The following is a 14421-nucleotide window of genomic DNA, read 5'->3' on the forward strand; positions in this document are numbered from 1 at the left end:
TTTATTTTTTAAAATTGGTGTTTCACTTTTATGACTTGAAGCTGTTAATAACAATGTGCATGTAAACATGGTCAGTATAATAATAATGAACAGTTCTATGCGTTGGATGAAGTGCAAACGTAATTCTTGTTGAAATAAAAGTTTTACAAAATTGCCGATCCGCCGATCGGCGAATTTTTAAAAACATTTTTTTCTATGACCGCCGAAACCGCCGAGCCGATCGCCGATATTGCCACTTTGGTTGGTTCGCGTACTGTATGTACCTATGTAATTTGTTTTGTTTTTGTTTCAGAAGACGTCCGTGTTACAACTGAAACAGGGGCACAGAAGCTAATATTCAGTTTTGTTCCAAGATGGGTGGATAAAGTGACATTGTAAACACTCGTGTTTTAATCCTGTGATAGTATAACTGGACTTTAGAATACCAGATAAAATACTGTCTTACACGTTCCACCCTCGGTGTTCTGGATGTGTAGAAAGTATTTACATCTAATAAATTGTCAACATGGCACCCAAGTACTCCGTGTTTCTATTCTACTTGGTTCTGTCTTGGACCGCAAAACAGTGTATAGCTGATGGAGTTGATTGCTGCGAGGTTTGTTCTTGTGTCTTTAATTCTCTGCATTCGGGAACCATTGTGAATTGCCACAACAAGGGACTATCGTCAGTTCCATCCAATATTCCCCTGAACACATACGACTTAGATTTATGCAAAAACAGACTGAATGCTGTTCGTAATTACTCTTTCACTGGATTGAAGTCGCTTCGATTCCTTAACCTAAGTATGAATAAGATAACCTTGCTTGAGAAAAATGCATTCACTGGGTTGGACAATTTGCGTGTTTTGCGTCTCAATCAAAATATCCTCTTAATGAACTATACGACGTACCCTGAAATGGTATTTCTCCCTTTGCGTGGACTGCAAGAATTGTACATTGAAGATAATTTTGATAAAACTGAGGGAGAGTATGCCGACAAAATATTTAAACCTCTGCGAGAACTTAAGATCTTACAACTAGACACGTTCTCGAGTCCAACATTTGGCGAAGGATTTACTCATCTTAAGCATCTTCGCCGGTTACTAATAGGTGGAAGTCGTTTTATATGTCCAATGACTAGACTGAAAAATAATACATTTAATGCTTTTCGTGCAGCACCTTTAGACGAATTGGTTATGTACTATTGTAACCTTCACCTGCTCGAAGCTGGCTCCTTTCAGTTTTTCCCATACCTCTCGATTTTGAAATTACCTGTAAACAGAGTTGGAGTTAAAAACGTGCTTCGCTCACTGGACACTCTTAGAAGTAGAAATATGACTGAAATAAACATATCCAAAGTTCGATTTGAATCGCAAAAGACAGATTTATTACGGATTAACGATTCAATATTGACGACTGATGTAATTCGGTATTTAGCCAACATATGTGTTACCAAGATAGATTTATCACGAAACGGGTTGATTTTGATTGATTTAAAGTTGCTAATAGATGAACGCTTTCCGTTTCGAAAATGCATAGAATATATTGATTTATCGTTTAACCGACTAGATCAAAATGCAATGTTTCTAATGAATAACCTTCGCAGTTTCTCCAACCTTCGCATTCTAGATATTTCACAGCAGTTTCAAAAATATAAGCTTCAAAAACATGATACAGTTTCAGAAATCCAACAAGAACTAACGTCATCTCTGCCAGACCATCGCGAAAACTACATTAAGCAAAACCCACACTACTTTCTAACACTCCCGCCAAAGTTGGAGAAGTTTTATATCGGAAATGCTAAGGGAAGTACGGGACAAAGCAGCACCTCATTTAATGGCAACACAACAGTCATCAATGGTTCTACGCTGCGAGAATGGGACGTATCATTTATGGGGATACATGATTTCACAGGAACAATTTTAGGATTACAAAACCTTCAGAAACTGGATATATCGGGAAATGATGGAACACGTTTCTCAGAGTTATTTTTTGATACATTTCCAAGTATTCAATACCTCAGTCTAAACGATATGTCGATAGGAAATGATTTTGTCTTCTGGCACGGAAGACGATTATTTAAGAATTTAGCCAAACTGAAAAGTCTTCATCTGGCTAACAATAACCTTCGCCTTCTTCCTCGTGATATTTTTGTCGACAACATAAACCTTGAACATCTTGATTTGTCTTTTAACAGGTTTCAGTCTCTGCCTTTAAAAATAATTAATCTAAATGCGTTGACGTCTATTGTTATGACATTTAACTCCATTAGTTACCTTAACAAAGAAGTACGAGATGCCCTCGATATGAAAACAATTTCAAATCCTGTCCATATTTATTTAGATGGTAATGTGTTTGCGTGTGGATGTGAAAGTAGGAGTTCAATAATGTGGCTGTTTGAAACCAACGTTGTTCTTGACAACAAGGGCAACTACAGCTGTATTTCAGAACACGGTTTGGTTATTACAACATCTGCTATGATAGACCAAATTGAGCTGTTATTCAGGACGTGTTCTGGAAAATTGTGGTTGTTTATTGGTTTCTGCGGCTTAACTTTGATGTTAGCTACTTTCTTGTCTGTCATGCTAATTAGTCGACTCAAGACACGAATTATTTACTGGATTTTTAAAGTATTGGGTCATAATGTCGAGATCCCTAAACGAAACGACTTTGAATATGATCTGTTTGTTCTTCATGCTGATTCTGAATACCAGTGGCCTTGTTACACTATGAGGTCAAATCTGGAGGAAGACCCACGAAGGAACATCCGACTCTGCCTCAAAGAGAGAAACATTCTACCAGGTGGAGCAAAGGCTGAGGATATCGTTGAATGCCTTTACTCTAGCTGGAAATCTGCTATAATTCTTACCCCAGAATTTGTAGCTGATGAATGGTGTATTTTTGCTATGAGAACAGCCATTTTTTCCATATCCACCCAGATGCCAAGTCGAGTTATTATCCTTTGGGAAGAAAGCATGACTGTACAGCTAGTTCCTGAAGAATTGCTCGCTGTGTTGGATGAACGAAGCATCATACGGTTTTCCTGGCATGTGGACAACGATGATAGATTTTGGCATGACCTATATAAGATGATTATTGACTGACCATTGACTATTCACATTGCTAACTTAATCACAATTACTGTACGATGTCTCAATATGTTTATTAATTTTTAATATAACAAATGGAGAATGTTTGTATTTGTATGCTACTTATGTTATATAATATGTTAAAATCATTACTTTTCCTTTCCCCAACTAGAACACGGTAGCTCGAGTAAGCGCCTCTATTCATTCCATGAGTTCAGTGATCAATGTTTACTTATCTATGCCGACAAAAATGGTATACCAGTCTATATACATTTATAAATGGTATATAACGTATTTTATTTTTTAGTAGAAAAGATTAATGTACGTAGTTTGAACAGTGGCGTTAGAAACTGCGATGGTGATGGTGGAGCAGTGAGTACTTCCGCTGTTTAAAAGGCGAATCAATATAATATACACGCCACCCACCAGAAGCTATGTTCCGAGGGCCTCGTAAGTTGATAATTTGTGCCCAGTCCTATTTGTATATGAGCATTATATTGTAATAGAATGTTTTCAATTAATCTTCCAGCGCCTATATATGATATATATTATAGATAGTTTTGCGTTTTAAACATATCTAATTACATGCGTGCACATTATTTTATTAAAGGTGCATGATCCCTGCTCATGAACATAAAATTGTTTGCTCATGGACCAAGATATGGACCAAGTCGTCAAAAGGGCATCCTAATAAAAAAAACCTAAAAGAGTGAAAAAAAGGGGGATCTTGAATATTTTTAAAGGGGTTCCTGGTCCTAGTAAAAAAAAAAAAAGTCTGATTGGGGGAGCAGTCCCCCCCCCCCCCCCCCTCCGTACGTCATTGCCCTTTGGACCCACCTCTGCCATGAGTAATAATTCGTAATAACACGATATGAATTGCCCCAAAATTGTATTAAATGAGTAGTTGACTGCGAGCGGGGGCGGGATCTCGGTATGTCAGCGAGCGGGGGCGGGATCTCGGTATGTCAGCGGGCGGGGGCTGGATCTCGGTATGTCAGCGAGCGGGGGCTGGATCTCGGTATGTCAGCGAGCGGGGGCGGGATCTCGGCATGTCAGCGAGCGAGGGCTGATCTCTGTATGTCAGCGAGCGGGGGCGGGATCTCGGTATGTCAGCGAGCGAGGGCTGGATCTCTGTATGTCAGCGAGCGGGGGCGGGATCTCGGCGTGTCAGCGAGTGGGGGCTGGATCTCGGTATGTCAGCGAGCGGGGGCGGCATCTCGGTATGTCAGCGAGCGGGGACGGGATCTCGGTATGTCAGCGGGCGGGGGCTGGATCTCGGTATGTCAGCGAGCGGGGGCTGGATCTCGGTATGTCAGCGAGCGGGAGTGTTCGATCTCGGCATGTCAGCGAGCGAGGGCTGGATCTCTGTATGTCAGCGAGCGGGGGCGGGATCTCGGTATGTCAGCGAGCGAGGGCTGGATCTCTGTATGTCAGCGAGCGGGGGCGGGATCTCGGCGTGTCAGCGAGCGGGGGCTGGATCTCGGTATGTCAGCGAGCGGGGGCTGGATCTCGGTATGTCAGCGAGCGGGGGCGGGATCTCGGTATGTCAGCGAGCGTGGGCGGGATCTCGGTATGTCAGCGAGCGTGGGCGGGATCTCGGTTTGTCAGCGAGCGGGGGCGGGATCTCGGTATGTCAGCGAGCGGGGGCTGGATCTCGGTATGTCAGCGAGTGGGGACGGGATCTCGGGTATATCAATAGGTTCTGCGTGAATTTTGTCATTTAAATAATCGTGACAGTGTGATGAGATATACCAGGGTGGGTGTAGGGTTTCTGTGTACCTGAAAATAATTTCAACAATATACGTGTGTCTGGCGGGTACAGTTTAGATTAGTTGGGTTTGCACTAAGCCATTGTGAAAACAGGCAAAACAATTGTGTAGGGGGAATAACTCATCACATCATACTAAATCTGCGTAGTTATCTTTTCCAAATCCGTTGACTGGCATAGACGGGGAACTGTGCTCCATGTCGTTATACTGCAGGATCTCCCCACGGGCGTTCGGGTTCTGGTTGGAGTTTCTAGGTGTATGATTAATACCAACAGATGGAACACTCCTGCGCGCTACGCTTTATTGCATGCTTTCATTCATATATATGTATATAGAGGATACCCCCCGCAATGCGAGTGCGAGTGTGAATAATTTTTACATGCTCATATACCACTACAGTTTCGAGCATGTCCGTCCCGGGGCCTGTCTCTGGATAGTCAGGGGCTTGTCCCGGGACAGAACAAAATTAAGTGGACAATTTTGAAATTTACATCCAAAAATTAAATAGTGGGCCTTTAAAATTTTGATGCGCATCTCTAATTAATATACTAGTAATTAATAAAAAAAATTCTACTCATTAAATTTAGTCGCTAAATTAGGTCGGGTGGTCAAAAAGTGCCGGATTTATAAGGGGACACAGGGGGCAATTGCTCCACCCCCCCCCCCCCCGCCCCTGCCAGAGGGGCCCCCCAGACTAAGGACTTCATTTATATTAAAAAAAAACCTTTTTATAAAATTAGTTTTTAAATTTTTATTTGTCATGTAATTTAATTTCTATGTTGAGGGGCCACCGAACATGAAGTGCTCCGGGCCCCTGCCCCCCCCCCCCCCCCCCCCCTCCCATGTCTAAATCCGGCCGTAACTCCCCGAGTGTTTTGTGACATCATAATTTATCCCCTGGAGTTGATAAAAGGGTGTCCTCCCATTTTGCTTACAAACCCACTTTGCCTACACCCATTTTGCCGACAACCCAGTTTGCCTAAACTCAGTATGAAAAGATGAAATCCCCAGTTAAAAGTGGAACATTCCATGTATGGTCCCTATGTATAAAATAACATGACAAAATAATATGACAAACACATATTTTATTATAAAAACGATTAACATTACACAACAAAAACGATTAAACTATTAATGTCAGTAATGTGGGTTGAATTAACTATATTTGGCACCGGCAGACTCGTTAACTAGCAAAACGACAGTGGCGTGACGTCACTAATGATAGGTTAAGCGCTGAAACATACACAGTGACGTGACAAAAAGAAGCGATATCTCCTGCGAGAATATCGCAGGAGATAGCGCAAATTATAGCCTTTAATGGATGATATATAGAGGTTATTTCATGTTTTTTTGTCAAATATGATTTATATCTCATCGAGTGAACTTTGCAATCATATTTCACGAATCGCACTTGCGCGACGAGTGTGATATGATTGCAAACATCCCGAGATGAGATATAAAACATATTTGACAAAAAAACATGAAATTTCCAATTTATTTTATAACTTTTGGCAATTTACCTTTATTTTTAAAATGCCAGCAGCAAAATAGTTCCGGCTTTCTTTACAGTGAAGATAACACTTTCTATAGTGACGATAACACATTTTAGAGTGAAATAGTGAAATTTTCACTCTAAAATGTGTTATCGGCACTGAGTGACTGATAACACTTTTATTTCACTGATATATAGAAGCTATTTCATGGGGGTTTTCGAATACGATTTTTATGTCAACTCGTGATGTGTGAAAATATTGTTTTCACACATCACGAGTTGACATAAAAATCGTATTCGGAAAAAACACCATAAAATGGTCTTATTTATTATATACATCTTTCCTAATTTTTATCAATATCTTTCGCTTATCCTGTCGAAAACACGTAACGTCATGGTATATTTCTTCCTATGGAACTTTTCCAGAAAATTTACTTGACCATAGACTTTTAAAAAGAAATTTAACTAAAATTATTTTTATTGACATTTATTTAATACTACTACTGTGCAAACATACCCGACAAAGCCATCCTCCAAAAACTCCCACAAAAACAAAACGAATCGAACGCCGTTAAATTCTTACACAATGACACTAAATTGTGTCATCATTATTTAGCTTCGTACACAGTTCGTTTTAGATATTTTATCGTAATTGCACTTCGTATCCCTTTTTGTTATAGGTACAGTTCTTTAAATTACATCTTTTTTCAAATACGATCAGATGCATTGGTAATCATCAAATTTAAATACGAAGAAAGGAGACAAAGGGAGATAATTTAATCCTGCACTTTTACAAAAAAGTAAATACGATTTCTATATTTTCACTGTAGTTAAAATACAGTGAAAATATGACTTTTCACGGGATATCACTTTTATGGTTTCCGTAGATCTATATATTTCATAGCTATGTATATAATAATTTAAAATATTTCACTAAATGTTATATAATAAATGAAGATATGAAAGAAAGAAAGAAAAATGTTTTATTTAACGATGCACTCAACACATTTTATTTACGGTTATATGGCGTCAGACATATGGTTCAGGACCACACAGATTTTGAGAGGGAAGCCCGCTGTCGCCACTACATGGGCTACTCTTCCGATTGGCAGCAAGGGATCTTTTATTTGCGCTTCCCACAGGCAGGATAGCACAAACCATGGCCTTTGTTGAACCAGTTATGGATCACTGGTCGGTGCAAGTGGTTTACACCTACCCATTGAGCCTTGCGGAGCACTCACTCAGGGTTTGGAGTCGGTATCTGGATTAAATATCACATGCCTCGACTGGGATCCGAACCCAGTACCTACCAGCCTGTACACTGATGGCCTGCCACGACGCCACCGAGGCCGGTATGAAGATATGAAGACAAGCAATAAAGCGTAGAGTGCATGAGTGTTCTATAGACTGGTGCTAATCATACACCTAGAAACTCCAACCAGAACGCCTGTGGATCTCTCCTCTCCCCTTTACAAAATTCTGTATTTGCCAGTCAAGCAATGAGACAAATGTTTGTTTATCGACACCGAGAGAGAATATATCTGGTGCCGACACACGGACTTTTGCTTGTGAAAAGCAAAAAGGGACATTTTACATGCACGTCTCCATAGACAGGACACTATATGACACGGCTTTCGATGTTTCAGTTGTAGGACACTGATTTGGACGGTGAAAAACCACCCAGACCGTAAAGGATCCATTCAATGAATAAATGAATAAAGGAATTAATGAATGAATGAATTAATGTTTAAAGACACCGCAGCACGAAAAATACATCGGCTGTTGGGTGTCAAACTGTGGTAAGGAAGAAGGAAATGTTTTATTTAACGACGCACTCAACACATTTTATTTACGGTTATATGGCGTCAGACATATGGTTAAGGACCACACAGATATTAAAAGAGGAAACCCGCTATCGCCACTTCATGGACTACTCTTTTCGATTAGCAGCAAGGGATCTTTTATATGCACTATCCCACAGACAGGATAGCACATACCACGGCCTTTGTTACACCAGTTGTGGAGCACTGGCTGGAACGAGACATAGCCCAATGGGTCCACCGACGGGGATCGATCCTAGACCGACCGTGCATCAAGCGAATGCTTTACCACTGGGCTACGTCTCGCCCCTAAAATACTGTGGTAAATGCAAAACTAAAGTCCAATCAATCACATCAGTGACCAAGTCGTATTGTATAGATCCCCCCCCCCCCCCAAAAAAACACCAAAAAAAAAAAAAAAACCCCACCCCAAAAGCCATCTTTTTTGTCAGTCTTTGGATACAACTAACGTGATTTTGACATGAGGCAAGGCAGAGGTAGTTTTAAGGTGGGGGGGGGGGGGGGGGGGGGGCGCTATATGAGCGTGAGGCCCTTTTGGTGACTATCAGCAATGACGAATCCAGAGGAGGTCATAGGGTTTCCATGACACCCCTCCCCCCGTTTGAAGTTCCCTTTAATTACTTTCTCCCTCGTATAAGAGTAGCCTATTTGGCGACAGCGGGTTTCCTCTAAAAAACAGTGTCAGAATGACCATATTTTTGACGTCCAATAGCCGATGATAAGATAAAAAATCAATGTACTCTAGTGGCGTCGTTAAATAAAAAAACTTTACTTTTTCTCCCTTTCTCTTTTATTTTAGTAGACTGCCCTGAAAACATATCTGAGCATATTTATTTCAAAACTCTGCGAGCGCATACACCTGAATCCCCCCCCCCCCCCCACTTCTCCGATTCCGCTCCCTTTGTGAGCTCAATTCATTTCCCTTCAACAAACTCAAACCTGGTCTTATTAGATGTTTGTGACGCATACTCCAGGCCCGTACGCAGAAATTTATATGGGGGGGGGGGGGGGGGGGGAGGGAAGGTGCGTAATCGACAACCCAAAGGGCCGGAGTTGCACGGGGGTCCGGGGGCATGCCTCTACGAAATTTTTAAAATCTAGAATGTAGGAGATGCATTTTCCTGCATTCTGGGAAGTAAATTTGAAATGTTTCTTTGCCTCAAAATATGTCAAATATATTTTTCACACATCCACGGACGGACGGACGGACGGACCTCGGCAGACTATGGGGGATGCGTATGCACCCCTCTCCCTACGTACGGGCCTGTACTCCCCCGCCCTTTACAAATTCCTGGATGCGCCTCTGGAAGCTGTGCTCTACTAACAGTGTGCCTCGCTAATATTTAATGTCAGTCAGCACATATCTCCGCTTCCCACCTTCACAAAGTCATGGATCAGTCCCTGCGAAATACCAGAGGTGGAAAAAGCGAGGCACACTGTTCAAAAATATTGTGTGGCTAATGATATAAAATTTTATGAAAGAGTAAATGAAAAAATTAATGAATGAATAAATAAATAAATGAATGAATTTTAACGACACCCCAGGACGAAAAATACATCGGCTATTGGGTGTCAAACATCAATGGTGTGAAGCTCAATGTTAATATAAAAATTCAAACATCCAAATAAAACAGTATGGAGAGCTGTGAAAAATATAAATATCACAGGTAAATAAATTTAAAATTTGGGATACAATTCAGTATCTCTTAACAAATTTCAACACAAATTCAGGATGGAATCGAAATGATTCCATTACATTTCTTCTACCAAATATATCTTTCCTAGTTTACTTAAGATGATTGCACTCCGCACAAAATGTGACATACTGCCAGAGTACATTGACAGTGCTCAGTGCACACAGTGCCCTCCACCCCTCCCCTCGCCCCCTGCCTCGTACGCTTATGGCAATACCTTACTGATGTATACAAAGAAGGAAGGAAATGTTTTATTTAACGACGCACTCAACACATTTTATTTACGGTTATTTGGCGTCAGACATATGGTTAAGGACCACACAGATATTAAGAGAGGAAACCCGCTGTCGCCACTTCATGGGCTACTCTTTTCGATTAGCAGCAAGGGATCTTTTAAATGCAACATCCCACAGACAGGATAGTACATACCACGGCCTGTGTTACACCAGTTGGCTGGAACCTGAAATATCCCAATAAATCAACGGTGATCGATCATAGACCGACCGCGCATCAAGCGAACGCTTTACCACAGGGCTACGTCCCGCCCCCCCCCCCCCCCCCCCACCACACACTGAGGTGGAGGATCCTTCTTCGAAATAAATGAATACATGTGTCATGTATGTATAACCGATGCGAAAACGACGCAAGACTATTTCAACCTTCCTGCACCGCCGACAGACAGAATGAAGCTTGTTCACAACCACACCGTTCCAATCATCTTGCCAAGTCGATAAGATATATTGATTAATGTTCTGTTTAAAATCAGTGTAAAGTACATCAAGCCTGGCAAAAGACAAATTCAAAGCAGACCTGGCAGTTAAATCTGCCTTTTCATTACCCCTAAAATCTGCCTTTCCATTACCACCAATGCCAATGCTGGGAACGTAACAAAATACAATATCTTTAATAGCAAAGGATAAACAGACACACTTTTGTATCACCACCCCAATTAACGGATGTTCCGCCTTCATGTTAAAGCTTGGAGACACGAAAGTGAATCTGTGAAATAATGAACTTGGATGCAACAGAATCCTTCATTTCTTCCAAGACTTTAATGACTTCCCAACTTTTAGTACTAAAGATTGATGCTGAATCGGGAATTCTCATGGAAATTATTGTGTTCGATGGAAAAACTGTGGCAGAAGCCATAGAATTCCCATCCCGTGATCCGTCTGTATAAACAGGATTGTAATGACGGTAACTGTCTTGGATTTCCATGAAATATTACAACGCGGGTGAGGGCGATATATGAAAGGAGGTGAGTGGAAAATGTGATGGTTGGAATATCACTACTACACCTAATAGAGTGCAGTCAGGCGCGGATCCATGCTTTTGTAAAGGAGGAGGGGGAGGAGATTACAAAATTCTAAAAAGGGCAATTTGAGTTTATTTGTACGTTTGAATATGTTATACATTTAGTGTTCTATATTGTGGATAACAAATTATAAAAAGTCATTAACACGGCATTTCAATAGGGCAGCGAATCAGTCTTGGGAACCCTGCGATTCCCCTCTAGATCCGCCAGTGGCAGTACGCCGAGCAAAAGGACCGGGAGGGGCAGTGCTACGAAAGCCCCCCACCCACCCCCCAAAAAACAAAAAACAAAACAAAAACCCCAAACAAAACAAAAACAAAACAACAACCCAAACACACAAAAAACCCTCCTGCATTAACAACTGCCACATTTAGTAACTCTAAGTATAGCATCAAAGAACAGACATTACTTAATAGGTTTTAATAATAATAATAATAATAATAATAATAAAACATTTAAAGGCAGCGACTCGCGGCGGTCAGCTTACTGTAGTAGCAGGGATTACAGTGGCGGACCCAGCGTAAAATCGAACAGGGGTCACAATGGGGCTGTGAAGCTGGCGATAGGGAAGGGGTGGTGGTGGTCATTTTGCAACTTGTCTTAATATTGTCATAACTGGAAGGACAAATGCAGGTGTGTGGGGGGGGGGGGGGGTCTATGCAAGAGTGCAACGCTTAAACAATGCCACATACAGTATTCAAAAGTACACTTATAACATGTATTAAAGGTCCACAATCATGGCACATTATTAATACACAGTATATAAAACAAATACATAAACATTACAGTATTAAAAATAAAAAACAAAAATACCATCCCAGTTCTTAATAAAGTGACTTTTTTGTAAAACACTTGGGGAAAAAAACCCACTGCTCAGTCGATGATGTAGCATCAGGCGTTCTGTTAGTAGGTCAACATGCCGACAGCAGAGAATGATTGTTAAAAAAACCAGCTGATTCTTAACAGACGCTAGTTTGGACATCTTGGTCTTAACACATTTGTACATCTACTCTAATGGTACCTCGATTGGTGAGGAAGTGGTATATAAACACGCTGACCTAGTTACCTACCTACCTGTGAACAGCAGGACACAAGTTCAGTCCCGAATTTTGAAAGTGGGATATTAACATTTGACTGCAATAAAAATATGTGTTCAGATCAGAACGCATTTCAAACAACAAGCAGAATAAATAACATTAAATGTTATAAAATCATATATACACAGTGTGGGTTCTCCCACACCCTCCAATCCCAATATAAAATCCTGCCTACGCCAGTGGAGGGTACCGTGCCTAGAACAAAACAAAAAATATGTGGCTTGTATTTCATAATTAAATACAAACATTTTGTGCGTGCGTGCGTGCGTGTGTTTATATATATACATACATACATACATACATACATACACACAGACACAAAGTTCGTATATTAACACACACACACACGAACGCACACACACACACACAATATATATATATATATATACATACATACATACGTAGGTAGATATATATATATATATATATATATGTGTGTATGTATGTATGTATGTATGTATGTAAATATGTATGTATGTATGTATGTATGTATGTACATACACACACACACACACATATATATATATACCTTCTAGTACTAACTCTTGTCTATTACAAGGTAAATCCCCTCTATCAAACACAACTGGTTCCACCACATTTAATTCCTCAGTTGACTTATCTACAATTTTACTGACAACCTCATCCACTCCAATTTCAGGGCTCACACACGTATCAGACAAATCACAAATATCCTCTAGGTCCCGTGCTAACCTACTGGCCATAGCCCTAGTCTTTACACACGAAGGATATCTAATCTCATCAACCTCACACTCTTCTATTGTTAAAGTGCTGTCTTTAATTAACAATTGGTCACATTTCGACTGACAACACTGACTAGTCAAATCATTACCCAACAAAACAGGCAAAACAGGCAAGTCCTTTACAACACCCATAATGACTGGTCCCGTCACAAACTTCGAACACAAGAAAACCTTATGTAACCGGACAACCAAATTTTCTCCAGTAACCGAGGTTAAGGCCAAACTACGTCCTATGTCTGAATTTTCAATACCAGCTAAACACTTTTGCGTTATCAGACTCTGACTACACCCGGTATCTCTATAGATTGATATTGCCTTAGGACACAACTCTTGTTTCACATCACACACCATACCAGTGGACACATACGGGTTTACTTTCTCTGCCATGGGACTAACCATTAACTCACTCGCTAACGGAGCTGACCTCACTAAACCGACCACTTGCGCATTATCGCGTTTCCTTTTAAAACAGTCCCCGATAAGATGGTTATCCGTTTTACAGTAACTGCAATGTGGACGAAAAGTTCGTGCATTGGCTGATAATGCAGGTCTATCCTTACTTTGCCCACCAGATGCATTCCTTGCCTGACTAGCTGACCAACTAGATGACTCTCCCCGATAGTTACTTTCCCGGGAAAAACCTGGCTGAAATTTCTTCTTATGGCCCTGTTGTAAAGAGCTACCCTGTACTGCCTGAGCTTTGTGTATTAACACGTAATCATCTGCCACTATGCCTGCCTCCTCTATCTTTTTGACATCACGATCCTCTAAATGAATACGTAAGCTAACTGGTAATCCATTTTTAATGTCCTGTAAGATCAACAACTCCCGTAACTCGGTATATGACTCTACCTGATGAGAAACAACCCATTTATCAAACATCCCTGCCTTCTTAGTCACAAACTCACTATAAGACTGACCCTGCGTTTTTCTCAACTCGCTATACCGTAAACGATAATCCTCAGGACGTAATTCATACGCCCTCAACACTGCCGCCTTAACTAGGTCGTACTGACTTGCTCGCTCATCACTCATTGAATTATAAGCTACACTAGCCTTCCCCTTAAACTTAGACACGGCTAACAATGTCCACTTAGATTGCGGCCAATTTAGCTGCTTAGCGGCCCGTTCAAAAAGTTGGAAAAACATATCTACCTCCTGGTCATCAAATACCGGCACTGATCTATAAGCCTCCGACATGTTAAACCCATTTCCGGCTTCTCGTCTAACTTCTTCAGTATTCAACTTTAACTCATCTTCCACTTTTAATTTTTCTAACTGGAATTCTCTATCCCTCTCTTCTCTTTCTCTCTCTCTCTCTATCCCTCTCTCTATCTTCTATCTCTATCTTCTCTATCTCTCTTCTTTCTCTCTTCTTTCTCTCT

At 40.9% G+C, this 14421-nt stretch overlaps 1 protein-coding gene across 1 annotated transcript; it reads left to right on the forward strand.

Moving 5' to 3' along the window:
- The first annotated feature begins 505 nt into the window (after nucleotides 1-505).
- LOC121368672 (toll-like receptor 4) lies at nucleotides 506-3174 on the forward strand. Its single transcript, XM_041493411.1, has one exon. It carries the CDS (start codon nucleotides 506-508, stop codon nucleotides 3080-3082), a length of 2577 nt encoding a protein of 858 aa, XP_041349345.1. The 3' UTR covers nucleotides 3083-3174.
- The last annotated feature ends 11247 nt before the right edge of the window (nucleotides 3175-14421 follow it).

This window comes from Gigantopelta aegis, chromosome 3, assembly GCF_016097555.1.
Source record: "Gigantopelta aegis isolate Gae_Host chromosome 3, Gae_host_genome, whole genome shotgun sequence".
In the NCBI taxonomy this organism is placed as follows: Eukaryota; Metazoa; Mollusca; class Gastropoda; order Neomphalida; family Peltospiridae; genus Gigantopelta; species Gigantopelta aegis.

Bases quoted from the DNA above. Each gene is read 5' to 3' on its own strand.
- LOC121368672 (XM_041493411.1), top strand. From the start codon at position 506: ATGGCACCCAAGTACTCCGTGTTTCTATTCTACTTGGTTCTGTCTTGG.